Here is a 24,375-nt window from a genome sequence, read left to right on the forward strand (position 1 = left end):
TTTTTATTAACTAGAACATACTGTGATTTAGTGGTCTCGTATAATCGGTTCGTCGAGTCAGCTCCACGGAACGAATATGGGCCTTCAAACCCAGGCCCATTCCAGATAATTCAATTTTTTAATCAAGGCAAACTTGGTTAGGCGCTTTACAATTATCAGCGTGACTGATTATTATTATTATGAACAGGGTCGACTCAAGACGAGATAATATTAAGCACGACAGGGCTTAAATGTACACTTACTAAAATAGTGGAAATCGAATAAATATTTATTGATTCCTAATAGGTGAGAGCTGAGCTTTCTGCTGACTTCATTGTATAGCAAGACTGAAGTTTCTTGTGACATCGTATGTTGACATAAACTGAAAGACGATAATGACTCTGGTTGCAAAGTTTCGTTTACTTTCATTAACTTAACGGCTGCACCTAAGTGGTGCAAGATTTTAAATTATATCGAAATGCGTCTTAGATCTCCTTGGTGATACAATCTTTTCAGCCAAATTGATTAAGCGCGAAGAACGAGAAATATGTAGGTCACTGAGTGAATTTAAAAGTAGGGTTAGGACCCTTTAGGACGGGGCTACTCTTGGGTCTGAGTCTTTCAACACCATAATTGCTTTTAGATTGCTCACATTACGAATTTTGCTAAAGTAGTTTAGGAGACCGTCAGGAGCACAAAAAGGTTTAATAAACATCAATAGATGACATAAGATCACAGATTATATACATTTAGGTGTCTTTGTCCAAAGAAGAATCATATGTCTCTTTATTCTTTTCCACCGAACCGTCGAACTCGCTTAGATCCATAACAGGTAAAATTTTCTTCAGCTAGCATGTCGCAAGCTTTCTGCTATCAACGCTGGGCTTTAAGTACGATAATCTATAGTGGAAAGCAGCCTCGTATATAATTGCCCTTTTCAGTTAGCCGTACTAACATCATTTAAACACACATGATTTAACGGATCATTCTACATGCTGTTAAGCTTAATGCGAATCTCCTACATGCATGGGTAAAAGGCGCATCCAGCATCAGGAACAACTGAATTTTACATGACTCGTATAAATCAATAACGTGTACTAGGTGTACCAACGAGAGGGGAAAATCGGATGTGTGATGAATATAATGTTTTTGTTTTTCAACTAACATTTTAATTTTATCATAAAGTGCACATGCTCAAACCATATATGGAACGAATGTGGCAAAAAAAAAGACACATTTACGTTCTTCTTACGAAATTTTCAGTGACGCTTTGGCTTAATTACAATTGGGACACAGTTGCAATTAAATTTGTTCGTTCAAGTATACTTATTGCCAGTTTCAGAAAATTACACAGAAGTAGATCCAAGCGTATTATGTAACACTATTTAGAAAGCTAATTCTGATCTGAGATTACATAACCAGTGAGTGCCTCGTTTAATAGTGCCATTGTTCCGCGTAATCGGGCACAAATGACACCGTAGCACGTGTCTTAGAAATCTATATCATTCAGCTGAAGCACGAAAACTGGGCTATCCTGCCTCGATACAGCTCGTTATCGGCTGTTTGTGTATTTCGAAGAGAATGATCTGATAATGTTTTCAGCCCGAAACCCGCCTCTCGCAGTGGCGTGTTTGTAATGCATTGTTTTCTCATGGAAAACATGTGCTTCTTCTGTCACTTTGGATGCGCCCATTTTGCCGGCTTACAACGCCACCTGTGAGTCTTATCGTTGAGGATGATTTTGTCTGAAAACGTACCGTTTAATTAATCATTGTTATCGTGGAATTGATTATTCCACTCACCTTTCGCTGAACATGGGGCGCCGTTAGGTCAGTGGGATCTACTCGAATAAGTCGATTCGAACTTTCCGACTAATTTTGTTTTATTGTGACTACTGTAGTTTCGTCTAGCAAAAATAGAAACGACTCGCGATTCGTAGCGATTTTGAAGAAGTGTAGCAGTAGTAGTGATAACGTTAAATTTTCACATTTTTAATGAGACACTGCATCAGGGCTGGTAATCCACCGCAGCGAGAGGACCACCAGTTGCCGCTGGAAAAGCTTACTTCCGTCAGGGGGTTGAAGAGGTGGAATCGTTGGCTGCTTAGCTATTCTAGCTGTTGGGCTAAGCAGCGCAATTTTTCTAACTACCGCTGCGTCCGAGTTCTATCCTCATTGTCGCTACTGTCACGATCTTTACCGAGCTGCCGCTGCCGCTGTCGCTGTCGCTGCAACCCCCACGAGATCAATACCATCGTCTGTTCGATTACTTCATTTTTCCATCTAGTCGCCACTGACATCATTACAACTACGAAAGAATACAAGCAGCCCTCATTGTGATCGGCCGCTTGTTGGTGCCGATGTCGTAGCAACATTTATCGGTAGCTCGTTCATCTCAGCCTGATCGCTGGGAGATGCTTGGCGCCGTCTGTGTCCGGCTAGATCTCCCGCTGCTGCATAAAATGGAAGCGTACCCGCCGCTTGCTGTCTGCAGCTGGCGACTCAGACGAACGAACGGGACGAAATGGACAAAAGTTAAAGAGCCGAATTGAAGAGGAGAGGCAAATGCCTGCCGGTTGTCAGTGAAGTATCTGCGCCTACGGCATTTACATCTTTGGTATTGCCATTGCCATTGTAACATTAGAAACGTCGAGTATTTCTTAGGAGCCTGCCGACATTGTGCGTAACAAATTGTGACTAGCTATAGAAGTATTACGGCGCTTCTTCTAAAACGAATAACGTTAAGCCTTAATTACACACAGACACACACACACACACACACACACACACACACACACACACACACACACACACACACACACACCCAACCTACCATGGTTTATGATCTTAGAAAAAACACGAAGCTCGTCACAGCTCTCGTAATGGTTCGCTTTACAAACAGAAACCACATGCGTATTATCCTTCGACGGTCGGCGCGTACATAAACGTTAGCCTATTGATTTGTGTCACACGTTCGGAAAGTAAAGTATGCCAGTATTCATTTAATGGATATGTAGAACAGGCAGCAAACGCTTGACGGTCCTGCTTCATATTGAAAACAGCAGCAATGATAACAACAAAGAGCGACAACAATGTAAAGGACAACAACTGTTCCTGATAGCCAGACGCACGCTCGTAGGCCGGTATAATACGATCCAGGTGTGGGCGGACAAATATATGTCTCGGTTTTCCACTCCGGCTAATTATTTCCGTCATATCTCTGAGATCGGCCTCCGACCATAGGCGAACGAATCTCCCTATCGAGGCTATTACCGAGAGATAGCAATGCGCGGTTACTATCTGGAAGTGTTCGAGACGGCACAGAAGGTTGCCTGCAGGAAACGAAGATATCTCCTGAACATCGAGTTCTTACTCTATCCAGCTCGATCTCTCGTTCCATTCTCAAGCGGCAACAGTAGCCAAAAAGAATATCACGATCAGCTATTTTCGAAAGCGTGACAGACACTCCGTAGTAGCTTTTCAGCACAAATGATCCTGTACGCTACTGTGATCCGGAGGCAGGCGCATCTGTTCGCTTGTATCAGTCTCGATTGTGACGCCTACCTTTTCACTATCCGGCCTAACTGGGTCGCCTAGTAATTACTCTAGGGAGTGTATATTCAGCTATTTTAATATTAGTGCAAATAGCGTTCTATGGGGCTAACAATAGCTTCATCAACGAGCCGTTGTGGGTCGTAACTCGGTAAAAGCTGACCGGCAACTGGTAGGAATCAGCCCAGCAGTTGTTCGCCCTTGTCACCGATAGCCACTATCGGCAGCTGTGGCAATAGCCGAAAACTATTGAGACATAACATACGCCAGCAATAGTTCGCATAATGGGTCAATCAGTGGGGGCACACAACAATTTGACGTCATTACGCTTGGAGCGTATCGGTTTTTCGTTCTAGACAAGTGAAAATAGATCCACGATATGCGCGACAATGTCGAGTTTTTCTAGCCCAGGGTCTAACGCTTAAGTTTGAAACCTTTTCATGAATAAAGGAAGTGAGTAACTTTTAACGGTATTTTTATATCTAAGCTTTGCAATGGCAGATTTTGCGGTGAGGATTGTTTCGTAATGTCGGTATTTGTATAGCAGTTACTTAACAAAAACTGTGGTTATCATTTATTAATAATAATTACTAATTAAATTTCAACACTCATTTATTCCAAGGGGACGTAACGATAGGTATAAGCTTATTACAAGTACTAGTATTGAGCGGTAACTGCATTGCATATACGGTATATACAATAGCATAGAGACAACGCTGCATCAGGACCATGAGCTCATAATAATGCAGAAATATGCTTGTCTGCTTCACGGTTCAGGCCCTGCTAGGTTCTACTGAGTATTGTACAACTGTATTGTGCCCTAAGAGTGACTGCAGTGTTCAGTCCGACAACGTAAAATAGCAAATGGCCACATAAAACGAACCGTCGTACGAGTTTCACCGTCGTCGTTCCAGGTAGTTTCTTTAATATACCTATATCCACAGATGTTTTTTCTGTCAACCCTGATATTAAAGGAAGGACATGTCGCGGTCTGTGGTGGTAAAATGACAAGGGTTACAGATTGGTTTGCTTCGGTGCTCTTCATTATCCACCCGCCTTGCAACAGCTATCCGTCGAATCCTCGTTCCGCGATTTTTTGCTATCGCCTTTATTAGAGGGAGTATTCGAAGCGAACTCAACTGGTTTCCAAACACTGACTTTTTAAGCTTTTCATTTTCGTAATAATAATAATACGAAGATAAAAATGTGTGTGAAATGTAAACGCTATTCTGTAATATTGAACTTTGAAGTGGCGTTCGAACACTTGGCTGCAGGTATAATTTTACACGGAATGATTGTAGATTTCAAATACTATCTTTCTGTTAAAAACCTGAAAAGCGTACGAAGACCTACAAGCTTCTAGATCCTATCACACAATAGAGACAAATCAGCGTCCTTATGGCGAGGATTATGCAGGTTTCTGCTAGCAAGCGTTTGATCGAAAGTGAGTTATGATGTTAAGGCAGTGGGTTTAAACATGCTTTTTATCGATAACGGCAACGGTTTAGACGTAAATCGGACGTAGCACTAGAGGGTGTCGAGATTCGAGAGGTAATCTCTAAAAGCCGTTGCACCTCAGCTTTATGACCAGTAACATCACTAGGCCAGGGTTATGGAAAGCTAAGTCTCGAGCTAGAGAAGTCGATCCTGAAACCTGCTGAGAGTGGTAGAAGGTAGCCCTAATTAATTCGCCTACAAATAGATTACGGGTTCTCAAACGGGTTGTTTGTATGCAATGCTGTGGATATTAACAAAATGTCCCCTAAGCCCCCTATCAGAATAGATAGATCAGAATGTTTACTTTCTTTTTGTTTGTTCGAGTATAGATTTGCTTTCAAAGGTTTTTTGGAAATAACAAGCTACGTAACGATATCAAAATCATGTACGTTGTCGTCGTCTCCTTCCTGGCTCGAGTCAAAGGAATCACTAACGAAAAGTTCTTACGATGGTACGTGTTAGGCCACCTGGCGCCCGTAATAAGGGTGAAGCTACGAAAGGAGAGTACTATTGTTGGTGTCTATAAAAGAAAACTATTTTACACCGTATCAATTTGGTCGGATAAGAGGCACTGCCGAATGAAGTTCTGATTTATCCACCCTTTTCCAAGATTGGTAAATCCTTCGAGTAAAAACGGTCAAAAGGACAAAAGCGGAATTAGATTTTATCGGCTTTATCACAGAAAAGATGACAACTAATGAAATACATTCAAGTTCCATTATGCTTTAACTAGGTAAAACTTAACCTAGTCGATCATGCTCTGCAACCTAATCTGGTAACACCTAATTCGAAAACTTCTTTGGGGGGTGGATTGGTTCTGAGACGTCTAATGTAGAGTAGTTCACAGTAAATGGAGAGTAAGTAACATGGCTTCACGAAAGGTTGGCGAGTTTAACTTACTAAGTTACTTAACCAATATGTTTAAGGCAGTAATGTGTTTTTTTTTTAAATAGAAATGCACCAAAACTTTATTTCTTCTATGTAGTAAATATGCAAGAAGGCATCTTATTTGAACGTCACACTAAGTATGAGAATATAGTAAAGCACCCTTTTAGCAGGTAGACGGCAAACAGTAACTTCCGATACTAACTAAAAGCAACGTCATTTCAAACAGCACTTGAAGAGAACGTAGTATAGTTTTTTACGTTTGCAAAAAAACAGCATTACAATCAGAGTCATAGAATTAACAATATTCGGATAATCATTCAGGAAGTGTTTTTACAGTTATTTTCAACGAGTGCTCACGTCTATATACTCGTAGAGTAATAGGAGGAACAGCAGCTGCTCAGTGTAGCCAATGGTGAGTTGTGTGCTCATTCACAAAATAAAATGGCATTGCTTACGCTGAGCTGTTTCTTCTTCAATTATACTGCTTTTCTTCTAATAAAAATTACAAATTGTTATATTGGATTATTGTAGAAAAATCAATTTTATAACACGATTCTAGAATAAACATTTAGATAAAGCTAACGTTCGATTTTTTTAAATACATATTCTACATGTATCGTTCAGATAAATCCGTGTTTCATAAATTTTAAGTTACACGTATTTTTTCATTCTCCTGACGCCCAGAGAAAATGGAAGTGTGGAAGATAATCACTTTAAAGGTAGGTTGAAAAAAAGAACGTGGCCATAGACGAATAAATAAAAATTAATCCTACGCAGCCTAGGACCTAAGTCCATTGTGTTTTGATTTCATCAGATGAAATCAAAGTGACCCTTATTGCATTGAGGAACAAAGGTGATACATTTAAAATATTTTTACAGGTTTAAACAATGGTAATACGAAGTAATTTGTATTTATACAAATAGCATCACTTGAATTATCTATGACAAAGTTCACAGATATGTTTTATGAAAACACATATTGACCTTTTCTTTGGGCCACCTTTAGTACCGTTATAATTATAGCCTACTAAGTATATTAAGGTGTGTCTTAGAGTGCAATTTAGTACCTAATAAATGTTTCAAGTTTCACGTCTGGAAGTGCTGGAAGTGTGGAATTGATTTTTCAGACCAAATCGGACGACGACCCCGCGAACAAGCCAACAATGCATTCAGTCGGATCAACGTCAAGTCGCAAAATTACGGAACAACATAGAAATTTGGAAACAGCGAGACTCTCGTAGAGACTAAGAAAAAAAAAACACGGAGTATTTAATTGAATAACATTCTTTATTCACACAGATTGTGTATGTATTACGTGTTGTCGGGCTCTTTGCTTACAAACCATCTACGAATTAGATCATTAGTAATTAACGGCAGTCTCATAAGCGACGAGTGTTGAAGTCAAAGTTTAGCACCGCGACCGGCGCCTCCTGCTCCCATTACTAGAAATTTTATCAAGTTAACTACAGAAATGCTCAAGTGTATTTGTTATTCTATATGTGAGGATACATAGCTATACACTTTTGGACAGAAATGCTCGTGCCATTGCGGCCATACGACACAAACGCGCGATAGATTGCTCTCTGAAGTAATGAAAGATTGCAGTCACGACCAAAGCGAACGTATAGACTGAAATCATCGGCCTATAGCTTAGCTGAACCTCGGTTAGATGAACATCCCTCATATGGAGAATAGGAACACTGAGTAGAAAAGGGCCGACACAAAGACCCTGAAGGGTACTCGAGGGCTATTTCTCTACAACCAGCAGTATTATTAATTGCAACAAAAACTTTTACTTGCCAAACAGTAAGTCAGAATGTGATCGAATATTATTTTCTCTTGAACTCTCGAACTTGAAGCAGCCTATTGACTTTTGAACTACTGGGGGGTAGTTACCCACCGAAAGCTTGGTGTTTTCTTTGTGGATTAGCGTGACTAGTGAAACTCAGAACAAATCTGCCCCTATAGGACCGACATATTGCTATGAAAAAATGTTCTGAAAGATAGTAGGGCAGACGGGGGCATCTTATCTGGGATGGACCTATATTTTGCAGGGAGCTCTTTGAGTTTGCAGATGGTTAGGACGGTAGAAGTAGTTCAAGATTGAGTAAAAAACATCGGGAGTTGTCCATTATTGAGATAGTTCTTTTTCCTGCGGAGCCACAAAAAGCCAAGACATAGTCGAGAAGCTTTAGCCACTCATTAGAGAATCGGTCATAACTCATTATCATCAGACATTAGCGATGACGATGCCTGCTTGAAGCAAAGTGACAATTCCTCGAAAATCAAACCATATACAAGGTTTTGTGTAATTTAGACTTGATGTGAAGTGAAGGGCCGCAATAAACCATATTTTTGAAACGCTACCTCGGTACCATTAATTCACTAAGGCGTTCTATGCATGCCGTTATTCAAAATAACAACTGAAATTGATTTCAAAGTTGCCAGTATAAACCCGAACATATTTTACCCCACTTGTATATGTGAAGCTAACGTCCGACCGTGCGGACGGCGCCAGTGCGAAAACTTACCTGACTCTGAACCTGTACCTTTCTAGAGTTACTGCTCACTCCCTTATTGAAACATTGTTGTAGTCTCAATATGTTGTAGTCTCAATATTCTGTTGCATTTACCCCGCTGCCCTATTACAATTAATTCCCAACTTTTACATCGACATATTTTAGCAATTATAAACAATGTCAACAAAAATTACAAGTTTACTCTGAATAGGTGCACATTTGGAGAACAAAAAAATATTTAAAATCCAACTTAGTGTCTGCGTTATAGAGGCGAAACAATAAACAGCTCAATATAATTTAAACAAATTTTCAATGATTGTTAAACAGATCACTAAACCAACAGTCTACTTGCCTAAGTTATTACCTCCGACGGAAAAGAAACTATGCCCCCCTCCTCGTTCCCGCCCCGTAAAAATATATTCTTCTAATTTAAGAACATCAACCATGTGCCGAGATGGTACATATTTTATCAACCATTTTGCAAATTAACCAAATTACCATAAAAGCCTCTGATATAATACGATAATACGGCTCGTATTTTATCATTGCTTATTATTTTCAGTAAAAATCGCCATTTTACCCCTTATTAACGAAAATTCATGCCTGTTTTGTAGGGTTGGGAAAAATTATTTCCCTTTTGTATATAAGTCTTTCAGAAAGTATTAACTGCTGCCGAGGGAAAGTCATCAAAAAAAAAAATCAACTCGCCCAAATTAGCATTACGCTCTATGGGAAAAAAATACTGTTCAGCAAATGCATAATACCAAAATATATAAACCATCTACAGAGAGAATATAACGGAATGAAATTTAACCGGAAAAGTACTCATTGATTTGAAGAATATAAGTTATGTGTCGTGACGGTTCATATTTCAACGATGCCCAACATTTTCGGCTCAAATCACCATTCTACTTTCTAATCACAAAAAGGAGAAAAGTCGAAGGTTCATCTCACAGCCAAAATCGACGGCGAAGGTAAGGCGTGTCGGCGGTTCGTGTGAAATGGGTGGTCATAGGGCGGGCAACACCTGTGGGCCTACACAGATGTGGTAACCTAAAAAGGCTAGCGAACATAACACCTTAAACTGAAATGAATCATAAAACATCGAGAAAAAAGCATAAACTTGGTATCAGTGCTTTTTTATTCAGTGCACATTTAAGCTTGCGTGATAGCAATCAATGTTCCTGTGCTTTCATTTTTTTCCACCCATTTTTGCTTGTTTCGATCACCTCCTCGTATGACAGCTCTTTGAATCTTCCCGGGTTTCATGTTTCATCCATTAGAGAGTGCCGTCATCTTGGCGGGCAATTGATTCTGCTGATGTTGTTGCTGATGAGGTTGTGTCGTGTTGTTTGGATGTAGTTTCGTCTGCTAGCGTCCGCTGCTTTAGCAGCTACCGGCAACATCAGAACCATCATCATCATAAACAACAACCGCAGAAACCCTGTTGCAAGAAACGGAGACAGACAGATAAACAGCCAGACAAGCATTTTTGAGTAGAGTATCATCAAGCAGGACTCTTGATGTTTTCATATAGCTGCGCCCGAGAGCCTGGATAATGAGTGTTTTACTCGCTGGCTGTGTATTGATGTTTGTGTTTAATCGTGTTAGGGTTTGTATTTCGTTGCTCGCGCGTCTGGCTTTGGCCGTCTGCGGGCGGCTTGCAGTGATGCTGGTGAATGCATATGTGTACGCCGTTGTGTTGTTATGATATTAATTGTAGTAGGGCGACGAGAGTGGTCACTGGTTAGTTGGTGTCTATTGGCCGTGTAGTTGATGGCATTATTGATCTGTTGTATGTTGTGCTGAGCTAAGGATATGCCCGTGGTAAAACTGTCTTGCTCTTTTGTGCTCCACCACTAATTGTCTTTGCGTTCGTGGCCATCGTCGTGCGAACAAGGAATAGCAGCAGTTCGTCCGTCTACGTTTTGTCGATCGGCGTAAGACATCGCAACGCGGTGCGATATGGCTGAATTTACCCACGTTGGCAAAATTTGCTCCGTCCTCAGCTGTAGTACCTTGGGTATGTTCACTGTATGAACCCAATCGCGTCGATCGGTTTCGATCTACGAAAAACAACTGCGTGCTCTACTACGTTGTGCGATGAAGTAGCCAGTGCAGAGGAGTGAATGATAAATAAGCATGCGAGAACACATAACAATCCGGCCCTTCTCTTTTTCTTTTTTGCAAAGAAGTGGTACATTTATAATTCCTGTGCAATGCAGTATTCGTCCACGACGGATTAGTGGTGACGTATTTGCCTACTAAATTTAAGGGTGGTTTATTTTGCGCCAGGGCGGTGAAACACGCTTCACAATTCCTGCTGGGACCAGCCGTGTCAAGCAACATTTAAAAGTCATAAGGGCATAATAGTCAAAGCTCTTAGTGCTATAAGAATATTTTGAAAGAGTCTCACTGCTGATAATGATATATCGTCATCGCAGTAGTGATTATTCCAGTCCTTGATTTCTCCATATTTATAACAGCCGGGTTGTGTTTGCAGCGACCACGCATGCAACGCGCAGTAGTTCACAACGGCGCGCTATTCTACTCATCGCAAGATAACAGCAGTCGTAGCCCTGTTGCCCTACCCGGTGAACTATCACCTTCCGAACTAATCCACAGGAAGATGCGGATTGGCACTTGATTTTTCTAATCGTATTGATCATCTTGTGTCTAACCAATTTAGGATAGGGCTGAAATAGAAGCTGCTGTTGTCTGTAACACAAAACAGAATCGAACGTGTTCTGCCTATGAGGAAGGACCATTAGTAGTTATTTGTTTGCTTCTCTGGCTGGTCCAACTTCTCGTTTCTTCGTGATGACGATAGCTTCCATAGGTTTACTAACGAAAACCTATTAGCTTTACCCGTTAATAAAAATACTGTATCGCTTACGTGCATACATGACCAGCGTGCAGTTGCTAAGATAACTGATAAGCAGAGAAGGGTTATGCGTGTGCATATAATAGTCACAAAATAGCGACTGTAGTTGCGACGGCCTCTGTCGCCGTTCCTGTAGTTGGACCAAGTGGTATCTCTAACTTTTGTATCGCCCACTTGTCTGTGTTAAAGTTACCACTTACATGTGGCATGATTCCATAAAAGGAATGAAACCCAACACACGTTCTTCTTGTTTGATCATCTCCTATATTGTGTTTGAAATAATAGTTTTTGTTCAGTCGCAAGCCTCTCTACTCAGCCGCGCAGGCGATTCGGAGAAGGCCCAATTTCGAAATGCACGCTATTTATTGCTTCTAGCGGTTGCGGGTGTCCAAAGCGTCTTCTGTGGCGTCCGTCCAACCCTGCTTTCGTGTCTACAGCATTTGTGACAGATATTTCATGCACTGTGAATCAGACAGAAGGGAGTTCATGGACTAATGGTATTTACTCTGCGTCGTGGTAAACAGTAGCAACCAATGGCGTTTAAGCGTAACTCATACCTACTTGTGCAGAATACATACGTAGAGACTGGCAACAACCGTTAGCAATTAATACAGAGCGAGAGCTGTTGTGAAAACAGGTTCCCGGTAAAGCCCGTTGGAACTTAATGTGTTGTTGTTGTTTGGAGAACTCAGTAAGTTGTATCGTTATCTAAAGGCTATTACGTTACGGTAGAGAATGGATTATCAAAATAATAATAATAATAATAATTGCGGTTGTATTATTCATAATAAATGGGCAAATAGGTTGTTTACTTTTTTTTATGTAGTGCTAACGCAAGTGACGTTAAAATGACGCGAACTAGTCATGAAATATTTTTTAACAGCCATTCACCATTCTGTCTTGGTTGCGGACTGTGCAGAAAACAAACCTGTCTTAACGTGCTTTCCACATGGTAAGGTGGTAATAAAAAATAAAGAGCCCTTCGCTGAGCTCATACTTGTTAATTGTAGATGTTATATCAGATCTTATAAAAATGAAATACGGATACGTAGCATTTAACTTGTAAACATAATGTTCGCTTGTTTGTGGAAGCATACGAATATTGTGTGCCGTGTTGCTACATTAGTCTCTTTTTTGAAGTAGCATTGACGTTTCATCTTAATAGCTAATAAGAGTCTGAATACATAGATCTTCGAGTGTTCGAGACGACTAAGCCTCATCCGATTTTTTAGGAAGTAGTGATGGCAATTATGCTGGCTCAAGTAAACTGAGTTGTTTCCGATGAAGAAGATGATTATGTAGCTGTTTAGAATAACACTCTTTTTCTCGTTTTGCTTGATTCTCAATATCACAGATTTCCTGCCAATCACGTGTTTGTTCTGCAATGGCGTGTTTTGGTAAGTAACTCTGTTATGTGAATTTGTCAGTCTTTACCTGAAACACTCGCAGCACTTTCTTCGCTGCAAGATTTTTTATGCGGATTATTACTTTGTTCTTTGTAATGATTTCTATACATTGTTACAGTTACGGTTATCGTATAATACTATTAGTTATAGCGAGACGTAAATCCTTAGACGAGTATAATTTATTTATGCATAATTTATTGCTGCCCTATGCGTCATGTTAGTTTTGGCGGTATCAGCGATGCCTGGGGAAGAAGCGAGCTAGTATTATATAAGCCACTCCGGGTATCTGCGTAAAATGTTCACGGTTGAAAAGAGAGTATTTATTTCTTCAGTAAGAAGAGAATGAGGCAGCTGGAGAGGCATATATAAAGACTATGAGGCCGAGTGCGCATACCTCGTGGCTTCTGTGGAGATGTCTCTTTTAAAACTCCAAAGCCAACAAGTTGTGGGACACTGCAGGCCGAGGGTCAGCCAAGAAAACTGTTCTGATCTAAACCATCGGAGAATTTGAGATCTTCTGGCAGTTGGCTTGTAAACCACAGTGAGACAACTTCATATTCAGTTGTTTACGAAACTGTTCAGAGAACGAATGTATTTCATCTTTAATTAACGTGAACTTTTGTATTTGACATTAGCATGCATTATTATTTATCCTATTATTAGACAATACAAGAGACTCTAATTCAATGTTAACTATTGAAATTAATATGTTTGATTTATTGACTAAGGTGAAACAATTATCAAACATTTATTCCCGCAACAGTATTATTAACTCTAGGATAACAAACGTGATCATACTCTATAATTAACTGCTTCATACATATCCAGTTAATAATTTATTTTTAAGCTCTCCTTCAATTTGAAAAAGTTAGTTGTTTTTAAATCTGTTCATCCGTTTTTTTGGGGTTGAGATGTCTATGGTTTTATATTAATATAAGAATGGCAAATGGGAAACGTTGAAACCAGCATAAAAACGTCAGTATGATTTAGTAATACTTAATAAAGAGGCTTTTGTTTTATAAATGAGAAGTCAAGTGCGACTTTTCAGATGGCCAGATATAGTCACTGGAATAAAAAGGTTAAAAACAGTGCAACCTAGCGCTATAACAAGTAATGGATACTGCGGTGTTCAGTAACATCTTAAAAGCACGATATAACTACACCTCAGACGCCAAGTCACCCGTTGGCCTTTACTTGACAATGGCATAGCAAACGTTATATGAATGAATGTAAAATCGTCTGACTAGAGCAGATCTCTCCCCGCATGTCTACTTCTTAAAGCTTTAACACTTAAAACATTTAGATCATGAAATCATCATTTTGTCATCTGAAATATTTACATTAGCCTCTGCATTGGCGAAACATAATTATGCTTTTTTTTTGCATCTGAACGGGTTATATTGTATGGGTCGCTACGTGTGTCTATTTAATTGGAGTTTTTTAATTGCTCAGATTTCATTTCGGAAAAAACATTACCCGAATCTTTACGAATATGTGTCGCATTAAGTTTTCTAGCTTCGAGTAAATAAAGAGTTTATTCATGTACTCTCTGCTGTTAAATAAAGTGCATTTTGTTATCATCTCCGAATGAGTTTTTTTTCTTTTTTGTTGGACTGAACGGATGACACGTGTGGTTGGGTCGTAGACCTTTGAAATCAAGCATGGCAACCTTGTGCTGCGTTCCATCGAAGATTTGTTCTAGCACAAAAGAACTAAGATTTTTCTTGTCAAGCTAGAGGTGTAAGTGGTCGCCTTCGTACGCGTTTGATGGACTCCTAAATTACTTTCGTTTCGGAGTTTCGGAGTTTTAGGCGGGACTATATTGCGACTGTATTCATCTGTCTATTTGGCATGTGAAAGTGATGTGTTTGTCCCGTTTGGCTTGACGTTTTGTGACAGTAGTTGTCTTACAAGCGTCGAGATGCTCTCAGGGGTGGCAAAGTAGACTGTGTGTACTCTGTACTTTGCTGCTAAATGTGATTTGAGTGTACCAAATCACGACGAACTGTATCTCGCACTAGCTATCAGTGTGGTCCGCTAACCGTACGTGTTATCCGTTTCAGAATAAACTTCCACTTGAACGGTCGATCATCTTATCCTCCTGATCATCATCAGCAACTGCCGACGGGTACACATGGTTCCGAGGTTCGCGGTTACGGACACCACCCGTTAGCTTGCTCCAAGCTGATCTGTTTGAATGGTTTCCATCAGCTGCATCAGCAAAATTCAGCATCATGCCTCCGTCGTCGGGTGAACTATACGATTTTCGATGCATGCCACAAGAAATTACCGTGGATTGCCTCTTGCCAACTGGAATCATAGTACCACTGGGATGTATTCGTGAAGCGACGTTGGCTCAGGTGAAGACCAATTTGTTCCTCGAGGCGCGCCATTATCCGCTATTCGGCCTACTTAGGGAGCCAGAAAATTACAGTTTTGTTTCTGTTCTACAGTCATCCGATCTAATCGAATTTGTCGATGAAAATCGACGGTTATGTGATCTTCGCTTGTTTAAGCCTCTGCTTAAACTAGCCGAGTCCAGTGAAAATCCCGAAGAGAGAAAGACTGAGGCAGCCATTAACCAGGCGGTCGGTGGATGTGTACATGACTTTATGCACGACCAGGATGAAGAAGTTGTCCATTTTCGCAAACAGATTATGCAGGAGTGTGCTGACGTTGTCAGTAGAAGAGATCGAGGGACCGTGGATGACCGGTTGGCCTACATCTATCCACCGGATATTGAGATGGTCACTGAGCTGCCAGCAAATATTAAAGCTCGTCTAAAATATGATGGAAGCTTTGACGTGAAAATGTGGGTGATTTATAAAAACGATGAGTACACGTCATCCCATCTAACGCTATTTCCAAATTCGAAATCCAACGATCTGTCGGAAATGGCAGTGGAGCATTTAGGTCACCTCATGAATTCAAACGAGCCCCATGTCGTGAAGGTGTGCGGCCAAAAGCAATACCTTTGCGGACCATACGAGCTCGGACAGTACAAGTACATACGTGAGTGCCTTGCTAAAGGGCAACTACCTCAGCTGATGCTCATTCCGAGATCGAAAGTGTATGAGGAGGTTCCACCAACGGGCTTTCGGTTGCCGAGCTATGCCCGCCGCAAGACAGGTGCCGATCTTGTCTCGCGTCAAATGCTCTATCACATAAACGACCATTTTAAGGTAAAGATCATGTCGGCGTATTATTTAAATGTTACAAATGTTGACAAAGTGTTTGTTCGCGCTGGCATCTATCACGGTACGGAACAATTGTGCCAAGAACAGGACTCCAAGAAGGTTGATAACAGTTGTCCGGAGTGGAAGGAGACACTCAAGTTTAATCTATTTGTGCCTGATATACCCCGGAGTGCTCGGTTATGCATTTCGGTCTGTGCAGTCTTAAAGAAAAGTCGAGAAAGTGTTCAAATTGCATGGGGCAATGTGCCCTTATTTGATTTTCGAAGTGTATTGGTGAGCGGGAAGATGAAGTTGCCGCTGTGGCCAGTGCCAAAAGGCCTCACGGAGCTGCTGAATCCGCTAGGTACAACCCAACGTAACAGGAAGGCTGAGTGTGCGGGCCTCATGATTGAGTTCGACAAGTATTCACCGAATGTTCGCTACCCAACCTTCGATGAAGTTTGCTCTAACGGACAGCGGTTCCTTGATGTCAAGGACTCAGAAAATCCCAATTTTGAAACGAAGGAGCTTCTGCATGAGCTCATTAAAAAAGACCCACTGTTTGAAATTACAGAACAGGATAAGATGCTAATATGGACTTATCGGTATTATTTGAAGAAGCATTTGCCTGACTCCTTACCAAAGGTCCTTGATGCCGTTGAATGGAACAAGCGAAATCAGGTGAGCGAAATGTACCGATTGCTTAGAGGGTGGCCTCTGGTGTCACCAGAGATTGCGCTTGAGCTACTCGATTGCAAGTATCCTGACGTCTTTGTCCGTGATCAGGCGGTCCACTGGTTGCATCAGAACCTGCCGAACAAACTGTTGGCGCAGTATCTCCTGCAGCTTGTCCAGGTTTTGAAGTATGAGCCTTACCTTGATAACCCGTTGGGCAAGTTCCTCCTACGACGTGCACTACTCAACTATAGCATTGGGCACTACTTTTTCTGGCATCTTAAGGCAGAGATGCACGATCAATCGGTTGCATTTAAGTTTGGCCTTTTGCTAGAGGCGTTCTGCCGTGGTATGGGCTCACATCTACGTCCCGTTGTTCAACAGGTCGGAGCATTAGAAAAGTTAACACAAATTACTGACGCTTTGAAAAGTGATACCTGTCGTGACAAAAAAGCTTATCTCGATAAGCAGCTCGCCCAGGAAGACTACCTAGACGTTCTACAGAACTTCCCGTCGCCTCTAAACAACACAAAGCTGCTCGGCGACTTAGAGGTAAGGCTTTTCGTTGTTCTGGCCAACTTTTGTAGCTAACTAAAAGATCAAATCAAATAAAGTTCTGCTACTATCGAATACTGTGGATTCTTCGTAAGCCATTGATTTTATACAATATGTCTGTGGGGTTTAATTTAATTAATGACATAACGCTTTTTCCTTATACAGTAGAAGCCTGTAGGTTGAAAAGATTTAAAAGAAGAAGACGTTCCCTTCCATTGCTATTATGTTATCCTAACTTTAGTCAAACACAGTATAACCAAACATGTGGTTGTTAAAGAAGTTTCATGTAATACTATTTATCATTATTTCATGCCTGGATTATCGCTAGCCCGGGTACTAATAAAAATATTTTATACCAAAAGATTTACTGAAAACAAAGGTTATTGATAATTAGGGCGAAAAATTAATGGTGTGGGTCTCTGTCCATCTATTCAGGTGCCTAGATGCCGAGTCATGGGCTCTGCTAAAAAACCCCTATGGCTCATTTGGCAAAACCCCGAGTTTTTGGGTGATAACAGCTTCCTAAACTACCATCAGCTCATCTTTAAAAATGGTGATGATCTACGGCAGGACATGCTCACCTTGCAGGTCAGTACAACAAACAACAAGCGTAATTACAGGGCAGAAGTTTTCGAGACCTGACGTTTTATCCAATAAGATCTAAAGGCATTGCCATATTAGGAAGTTATTTAGTTTCCGTATTCGTCGTATTTAAATTTCCACGTATGTTTAAACACTTTATGCTAAATTTGATTTCTCGTTTGATCCATTGTGTAGATATTATTGTTGTGATTCCCACTTTGTCTGTACGTGCCCAAGTATGTACAAGTAAGTGTAATTAAACTATGGAATTGTACATGTAGCGTAAAACAGTATGTGCTTGATCAAGGGCTAGCATTCCCGATCCGACTAAATAAATAGTTTCGTTCTTAGTAGTCGTAACATTAAGAAGTTTTTACTGAGAGTGGACATAGAAAATTTCTTAGACATTCTAATTATCGCTTTTTCTGTCCCTATTTTATTATAGGTAATCCGAATAATGGATTCGATATGGAAACAGGAAGGTCTTGATATGCGGATGATGCCCTATGCAGTTTTATCTACAGGTGAAAATGTTGGCCTGATTGAGGTCGTCAAAGACGCTCTCACGGTCATGGACATTCAACGCACGAGTCGACTGTCGAAGTTTCAATTTGACTCGACGCGTCTCCATCGGTGGATCAAAGAAAAAAATCCAGATGAACGCAGTTATTTAGCAGCGGTGGAGACTTTTACGCACAGTTGCGCTGGGTACTGTGTAGCCACGTTCATTCTTGGCATTGGCGATCGAAATCCGGATAATATTATGGTTAATGAGGAAGGCCAAATATTTCATATCGATTTTGGTCACTTCCTCGGTCATTTCAAAAAGAAATTTGGCATCAATCGTGAACGGGTCCCATTCGTCTTAACAGAGGACTTTCTGTGTGTAATAGCGCGTGGCGAGGATCAGCCGCATAAAACTCCTCACTTTACGGCCTTCCAGGAACTCTGCTACCGTGCCTACTCTATACTTCACAAACACTCGCGTCTTCTAATCACTCTATTCACAATGATGCTTTCGACTGGAATTCCCGAACTACAAAGCATCGAAGACATTACCTATTTGCGAAATACCTTGCAAGTTGACAGGGACGAAAGTGAAGCACTTCACTATTTTCAAACGCAGCTCAGTGATGCGTACGGTGGCGCTTGGTCCACCAAGCTTGACTGGTTCTTCCATTCAGTCAAACACATGTAAACCGCTAAGCTATGATTATTAAGAAGTGGACGCTAATTTGAGACAATTTACAAGCAAGAAGGCTACAAAAAAAGCAAATCAAAAAACGAACACAGGTACACGCAATCAATTTAGTCAATCTCGTGGACTCATTTATCTAACTAACCAGCGGTCCCATAGGTTATTTTTATGTTATTGCTATGTCACTGTCACGGCTGATTTTGTCGACTGCGCAAAACATGTCCTAGTGAAGACATCTGGCAGCCGCATAGATCTTGAACTCCATGAGGTGAATTTTATGTGACAAGAACGGGCTGGTGGAATTTTGAAGTGTTGGTATTTGACGGATATATATCAGATAGATATTCATATACCATGCATTGCTTGATCGTTTCACGAATTCACCAAAGTATGCGTACAATTTCCGACGGAAAGGTCATTTTACCGATTTTTTTTCAGTGTCAACAAAAAATGAGTACATAACTATTGAGGCTGAAGTCTAAGTATGCTTTGATTGAGTCACGTTAGCTACCTAGACGCATCGTCATTACTTTGATGTTAAAGACACACATTTTAAAAAAGTAGTGGGTTGAGCCTGACAGCAGCAACTGGGGAAAAAGTGTTTGATTCTCTGCCAACGGGAAAACTGTGATGAAAGTTACCCGTGTGTATATTCAGATGCTGATTTTACCTGATGCCTGAAATGTAGCTTATTTATAGATTCTCTCATAGAGGTGAACTTGTGTTGGCCGGAACATGTTGAGGTAATTGGTTATGCGATTATAGCCGGATTGAGCCAAAACCAAACAGAATTCAGCTCAATTCTGGCGCTGGCCATTCGGAGTGACAGCTCAGTTTCCAGACATCAAATTGTGAACTAAACTGCCCTTCATGGCGTTGTACTTGCTCCGGAAGGTACAACCAGTCCAATGAAGAATCTTTTTTTCAGTTCTTGCGACTCAGTTTCTCTCAGTTTCGTCTCAATTGCAAAAACGGTGAAGGTTATTGACAAGCAAACACGCATTTATCGTTGTCAATACCTTTGGCGCATTCCTGAAGCTTAAATTCTGACGAACCTGTATTTTTCATCATGATTCAATATGGTGCTACGTTTTTTCTTATTTGTATTAACTGTATTAAGAGAAGTATTGCTTTCAATGAGCATTTTTGTTTTAGCTACTGGAAACAAATACGGTCAAACCCATTGGAAATCAACACTAACATGTATATATACTTCTACCCTGATAATTTTCTAGAGAGTTGTCAACCCCTTCCCACGCATTAACAGCATAAAACACATAAAAAGTCTTGTCTAAAGGATGTACATTCTCGTATTATGTGTTTATTCTTCCTAACATCGCATCCATTGCGGAATCCAGCTTTTGTTGCTGCCTGTATAAGGGAGTGGTAAGCCATGTGGAAACTTTTTTTGCTTAACACCTCCGTACAGCAGCAGTAGCAATCAATACAGGGGGGCAATTACTGAATATTTAACTTCGCAATCCCGCGAGTAATATCACTGCAATATGAAGTCCTTAAGATGAAGATATGCAATGAAAGCCAGATGCGGCACTCGAAAAAATTGAAATCGGTCAACGTGTTAAGTCCCTGTGAGTTAATGATAATTGCAGAAAAAAAGTTAATGTTTAGAAAAAGGTATCAAAAAAATCGACTTCTCGATTTGTTCAAGGAAAAAGCACGTGCTAGTTTTTTCTTTCTCGAAAAAAAGCTTTCGTATCTACCAGTGACTGGTGACAAGCCTGGAATAACGGAAACATCGAAACTATCGCTTAACCGTATTGAATATATTCAAAATCCACATGTTCGCATACGTTCGGTTTAATTTATGTTGCCCATTCAAAACGATAACAGATCCGCGCGGGTATTTCACTGGTATAGTTTAATATGAAGTTTATGTACACACTAACGGTTAAGCAGAATTGAAGTCGGGGCGAATGTTTGGTGGCATCATAATATGTTCTTGGTCCGTACGCCCGTGCTGTGATAAAACCATAGTCGTCGCTGTTCTGTGATGCTGGGCGAGGTTGGCATATTTATGTGAATTATTCTTCTTCACCTCTTACTAGGATTGCTAGTAATGTTAATTTCAATGAAAATTGAAGAAAGGCAGGATGGTTTATTATTTGTTTATGTAATTGCACTAGCAATAGTCGTCATTATCAGGTCGATTGTCATTATTTATGTAATCACCGTTGTTTTGTGGATTAAAAATAGCCATTACTTTAGTAACAATGTTGCATGCTATAGTTGCAGTTTACCTTTGTTGATAATGTCGACAAGTAAACAACTTATATATTAAACAAAAATTAGTCCTACAGACATATAGAATGTTAGGTAGAAACTTAGTCTCATTTAGACATTTGATAGATATTGACGTTAAATTGGTGAACATTTGTCAGGATGTTGTTGTTAACAAATGGACGAGGCTAGCGTTCTTGCTGTTGTCGGATTGTCCTCAATGGACGTTCGAGTTGAATAAGAAATAAGTAATGTTTAAAAAGCGCGAACTTCAGTTAGTTGGAGGTTGCAGCTGCCGTTGATGCAAAATAAAATTAATCTGTTATACACATACAAAATAATAATAAAAACAGAAGTTTTTTTTAGATTTAAGTAACTATTGTAACTAAGTGATGTAGAAGCGCTATAGGAAAATTTACGAAGGGAACACCTGCATTTTTTTGCCTTGCCTCTGAGTAGTAACTCTCTGATATCTGAATCGTAGGCGGAGAACATCTTGGTCATCTCAGAAATGTCCTAACCTAATAACCGTATCTGATTAACTCTTATCGTCGCATGTTAACACAGCAGGTTGCGACATTATCTTTTTGTAAACATTTCATACTGCACTAAAACGTTCGAAATATCGAACGGGGTGAACGACATATAAAATGCTTTTTGAAGTCGCTGTGCCGTCGCTGTTACTCAGTTACAAAAGTAAAAAATTTTCTTGTTTTCGGTCCCATATAATTAATTAAATCACCAGTTCAAATACCTACCTGTTCAGACCTGTTTAGGTCATTGAGGGAGCACCTCCTTCTCAATGTACGACAGTCATTCTATGTTGACATCAACTGTTGCCGGTAAGAAAATGTAATAATAATAATTATATATAAATTATGATATGAACGCGAAACTGACTGATAGCTGGTTAGATGTACGAGTTGTAAGCATGATGTAACTGGAGGTAATGAAGTTCAGAATTTGTCCTTTGCCGCTTATTCCTCTAACTCCTGTAATGTGTGCCGCAAACCTAATAACAAAAAAATAGTGTTAATCATAATTTTACTTGAAAAGAGTAACCGCATCAATAAGTACGTACATATAGTGCACGCATATGACGGATAGTCAAAAGTGACATCAAATAGCGAAATTTGTGAGGAGTTGCTTAAGAGTTCAGCCAATTGCGATACAGAAGATGAAAAGCAAAGACATAAATAAAAGTATTTTGTGAATAAACCACGATCGTGAAATAAAACAAAAATTATTTATTTATCTATTTACCAGAGATATCAGGTGTTTTTCTTCCACGTATGAAATTGTGGAGAAAACTGAGTTTCGAAGGAAGGAGCATACGTTTTTTACCGTAACAGCATTTAATACTTTTAAGCGGAGCTGCCAAACATTTATGCTACACATGCGAAAACGTGGGGATAGGCAACTAGTGAGATAAAAAGTCTATCTTAGATTGCTTTTAACGTATCGTAAGTACGTTTACTAATGTGCAGTTTTTAAGATATCCCGGTAATAAACCTTGTGCATGAATCAATTTTATTTTTATTTTAGTTACCGTCGCAAATTCATCCTTAAAATGTTTATTCTATATATTATATAAATTGTATTTTTTCGTATATGATATCATATTATTACATATTTGGGTATCGTTTCATTGACATACTTTGCGAACCTCTCAAGGAATTGTCAAAATAATAAAGGAAGTATATAATACGTTATTCAGAAATACAGGATCGTCGAATCTGACAGTCGTATGTTGCTTAGGTTTTAAAATGTGCGCCGCAGATAATTAATGCTAACCCTTTTTAGCTTTGTTTTTTATTCTTTTACCCACGTCTCAAGCCACTTGAATATAATCGATTTCAAAATGGCGATCTTCACCTTGAAGCATTTCGTGGGAAGAAGTTCTTTAGCTACCTCAATAACTGTGTCTGCAACATTATCTGTTTCAGCAAAGAGCATGCCAGCGCTTTGAATCACACTTGTGTAAATGACGTGAGTACAATATCCACTATTTTAGTTAGCATATATGACTTGTTAAGTCATATATATATGCTAATTAAAAATATATACAGAATTTTTTCAGCAAATGAAAATCGATGTCCCTGCAGTGTTTAATAGCTATGAAAACAAAAAGAGACCTGTGAATTAGGGAAATGCTGGCTTATAAATTTTTCCATTCACTTTGGAATAAAATTTTCGCTTGCGTAGGCCGAAAATGCCCTTTATATATTCCTAAAAAATAAGTCTTTGACATCAGAGTTCGATAGTTATTAATAACCTAATTTTTACTGTCTTGTGCTTTTCTGAACCGCGACTGATGGCAGAAGCGACTAACTGCCGAAGAGGTGGCCAATTTGCAAAAAGCTGGCGGTGGCCTGCATCGTTGCGCCTTCAGTGGATGCTTGACGCGTGAATTGGTTGCTGTGATATGCCACTTTTGCAAACGGAACTACTGTTTTCCTCATCGCCATCCTCCGAGCCACCTTTGCATGCAAATGCCCAAACCACAGGCAGAGAAGCATATGCCTAGAACCGCTGCTGTGGTCAGGGATATCATCCAGGGTAAGACTTACATCAAATTCGAAAATCAGACAAATTATTAATGAACTGAATAATCTGCTTCAAAAATATGGCTCGCTGCTTAGCGGTGCCAGGCTCCAGATGGACGTGATGAATCATAGCTTTTTTATGAATTAACCTGAAGCACAGTTACGATAGGATTCCGCGGTCAGCCGATATTCACTGCAGTCGTCAGAAGATCATGTTGTTTTGTAATATCAGATGCTTTAGATCTCGCTAGATATAGAATTTTGCAAAACTTTATAGGTGTAGCGGGTCAAAAAGATGAAAGAAACGAGGAGTCAGGATTCTCTGCAGTAGTTTCATCTCATTTACCTTGCGAACCCTTTTATATTTCTTCGTATATAATTTTTACAGCCAGAAAAGCTATTATCGCCGCGGCTGAAGCATCGCCCGCTGCGTCGCTTGCCCGACAGAAAAAAATTAATCCGACTGCTTTGAAGGTGAAGCTAATGAAGCTTAAAATGAAGGCTCGAGGAGATAAAGGCCTTCCAGAGCACGAAAGAGTTTACCTTGAGATCCGACTACCCGACGGACAGCAGAAGCCATATTTCTTCTCAAAGGTTACGTGGATTTCATTCTTTTCCTGATCGCCATTATTTAAGTAACACCGTTTTGTGTATGTCTTACAAATCATGGTGTCTTATGTA

The 24,375-nt window shown here is 40.0% G+C and overlaps 1 protein-coding gene and 1 long non-coding RNA gene across 7 annotated transcripts; both read left to right on the forward strand.

The window, feature by feature from the left end:
• The first annotated feature begins 2,531 nt into the window (after positions 1–2,531).
• Positions 2,532–8,281, forward strand: LOC147755225 (uncharacterized). Its single transcript, XR_015328798.1, has 3 exons — positions 2,532–6,327; positions 6,600–6,634; positions 7,043–8,281. It is a non-coding gene; the product is annotated as an uncharacterized LOC147755225 (long non-coding RNA).
• Positions 8,282–9,936: 1,655 nt separating this feature from the next.
• Pi3K92E (phosphatidylinositol 3-kinase 92E) lies at positions 9,937–23,564 on the forward strand. Of its 6 annotated transcripts, none has more exons than XR_015328791.1 (7): positions 9,937–10,457; positions 12,673–12,715; positions 14,788–17,127; positions 17,566–17,718; positions 18,158–19,005; positions 23,095–23,137; positions 23,470–23,564. XR_015328791.1 is itself a non-coding variant. In XM_086990635.1 (7 exons), the coding sequence occupies exons 5-7, from the start codon at positions 14,959–14,961 to the stop codon at positions 18,908–18,910; spliced, it is 3,075 nt and encodes a 1,024-aa protein (XP_086846761.1). In that variant the 5' UTR covers positions 9,937–10,457; positions 11,694–12,009; positions 12,202–12,270; positions 12,673–12,715; positions 14,788–14,958; the 3' UTR covers positions 18,911–22,415. The 6 variants fall into 6 exon arrangements, 5 of the variants coding, with proteins under 5 accessions (XP_086846761.1, XP_086846762.1, XP_086846760.1 ...); XM_086990635.1 differs by lacking the exons at positions 23,095–23,137; positions 23,470–23,564 and adding exons at positions 11,694–12,009; positions 12,202–12,270 and having other exon boundaries at positions 18,158–22,415; XM_086990636.1 differs by lacking the exons at positions 23,095–23,137; positions 23,470–23,564 and adding exons at positions 11,694–12,009; positions 12,238–12,270 and having other exon boundaries at positions 18,158–22,415.
• The last annotated feature ends 811 nt before the right edge of the window (positions 23,565–24,375 follow it).

Source organism: Varroa destructor, unplaced genomic scaffold, assembly GCF_002443255.2.
Source record: "Varroa destructor unplaced genomic scaffold, Vdes_3.0 BEIS01000005.1, whole genome shotgun sequence".
In the NCBI taxonomy this organism is placed as follows: domain Eukaryota; kingdom Metazoa; phylum Arthropoda; class Arachnida; order Mesostigmata; family Varroidae; genus Varroa; species Varroa destructor.

What these genes read in the sequence shown, in the direction of transcription:
- Pi3K92E (XM_086990635.1), top strand. Translation starts at nt 14,959, where the DNA reads ATGCCTCCGTCGTCGGGTGAACTATACGATTTTCGATGCATGCCACAA. An exon ending in AGCTGCTCGGCGACTTAGAG is followed by an intron (nt 17,128 to 17,565) that starts GTAAGGCTTTTC and finishes CCATCTATTCAG; the next exon opens with GTGCCTAGATGCCGAGTCAT. An exon ending in AGGACATGCTCACCTTGCAG is followed by an intron (nt 17,719 to 18,157) that starts GTCAGTACAACA and finishes ATTTTATTATAG; the next exon opens with GTAATCCGAATAATGGATTC.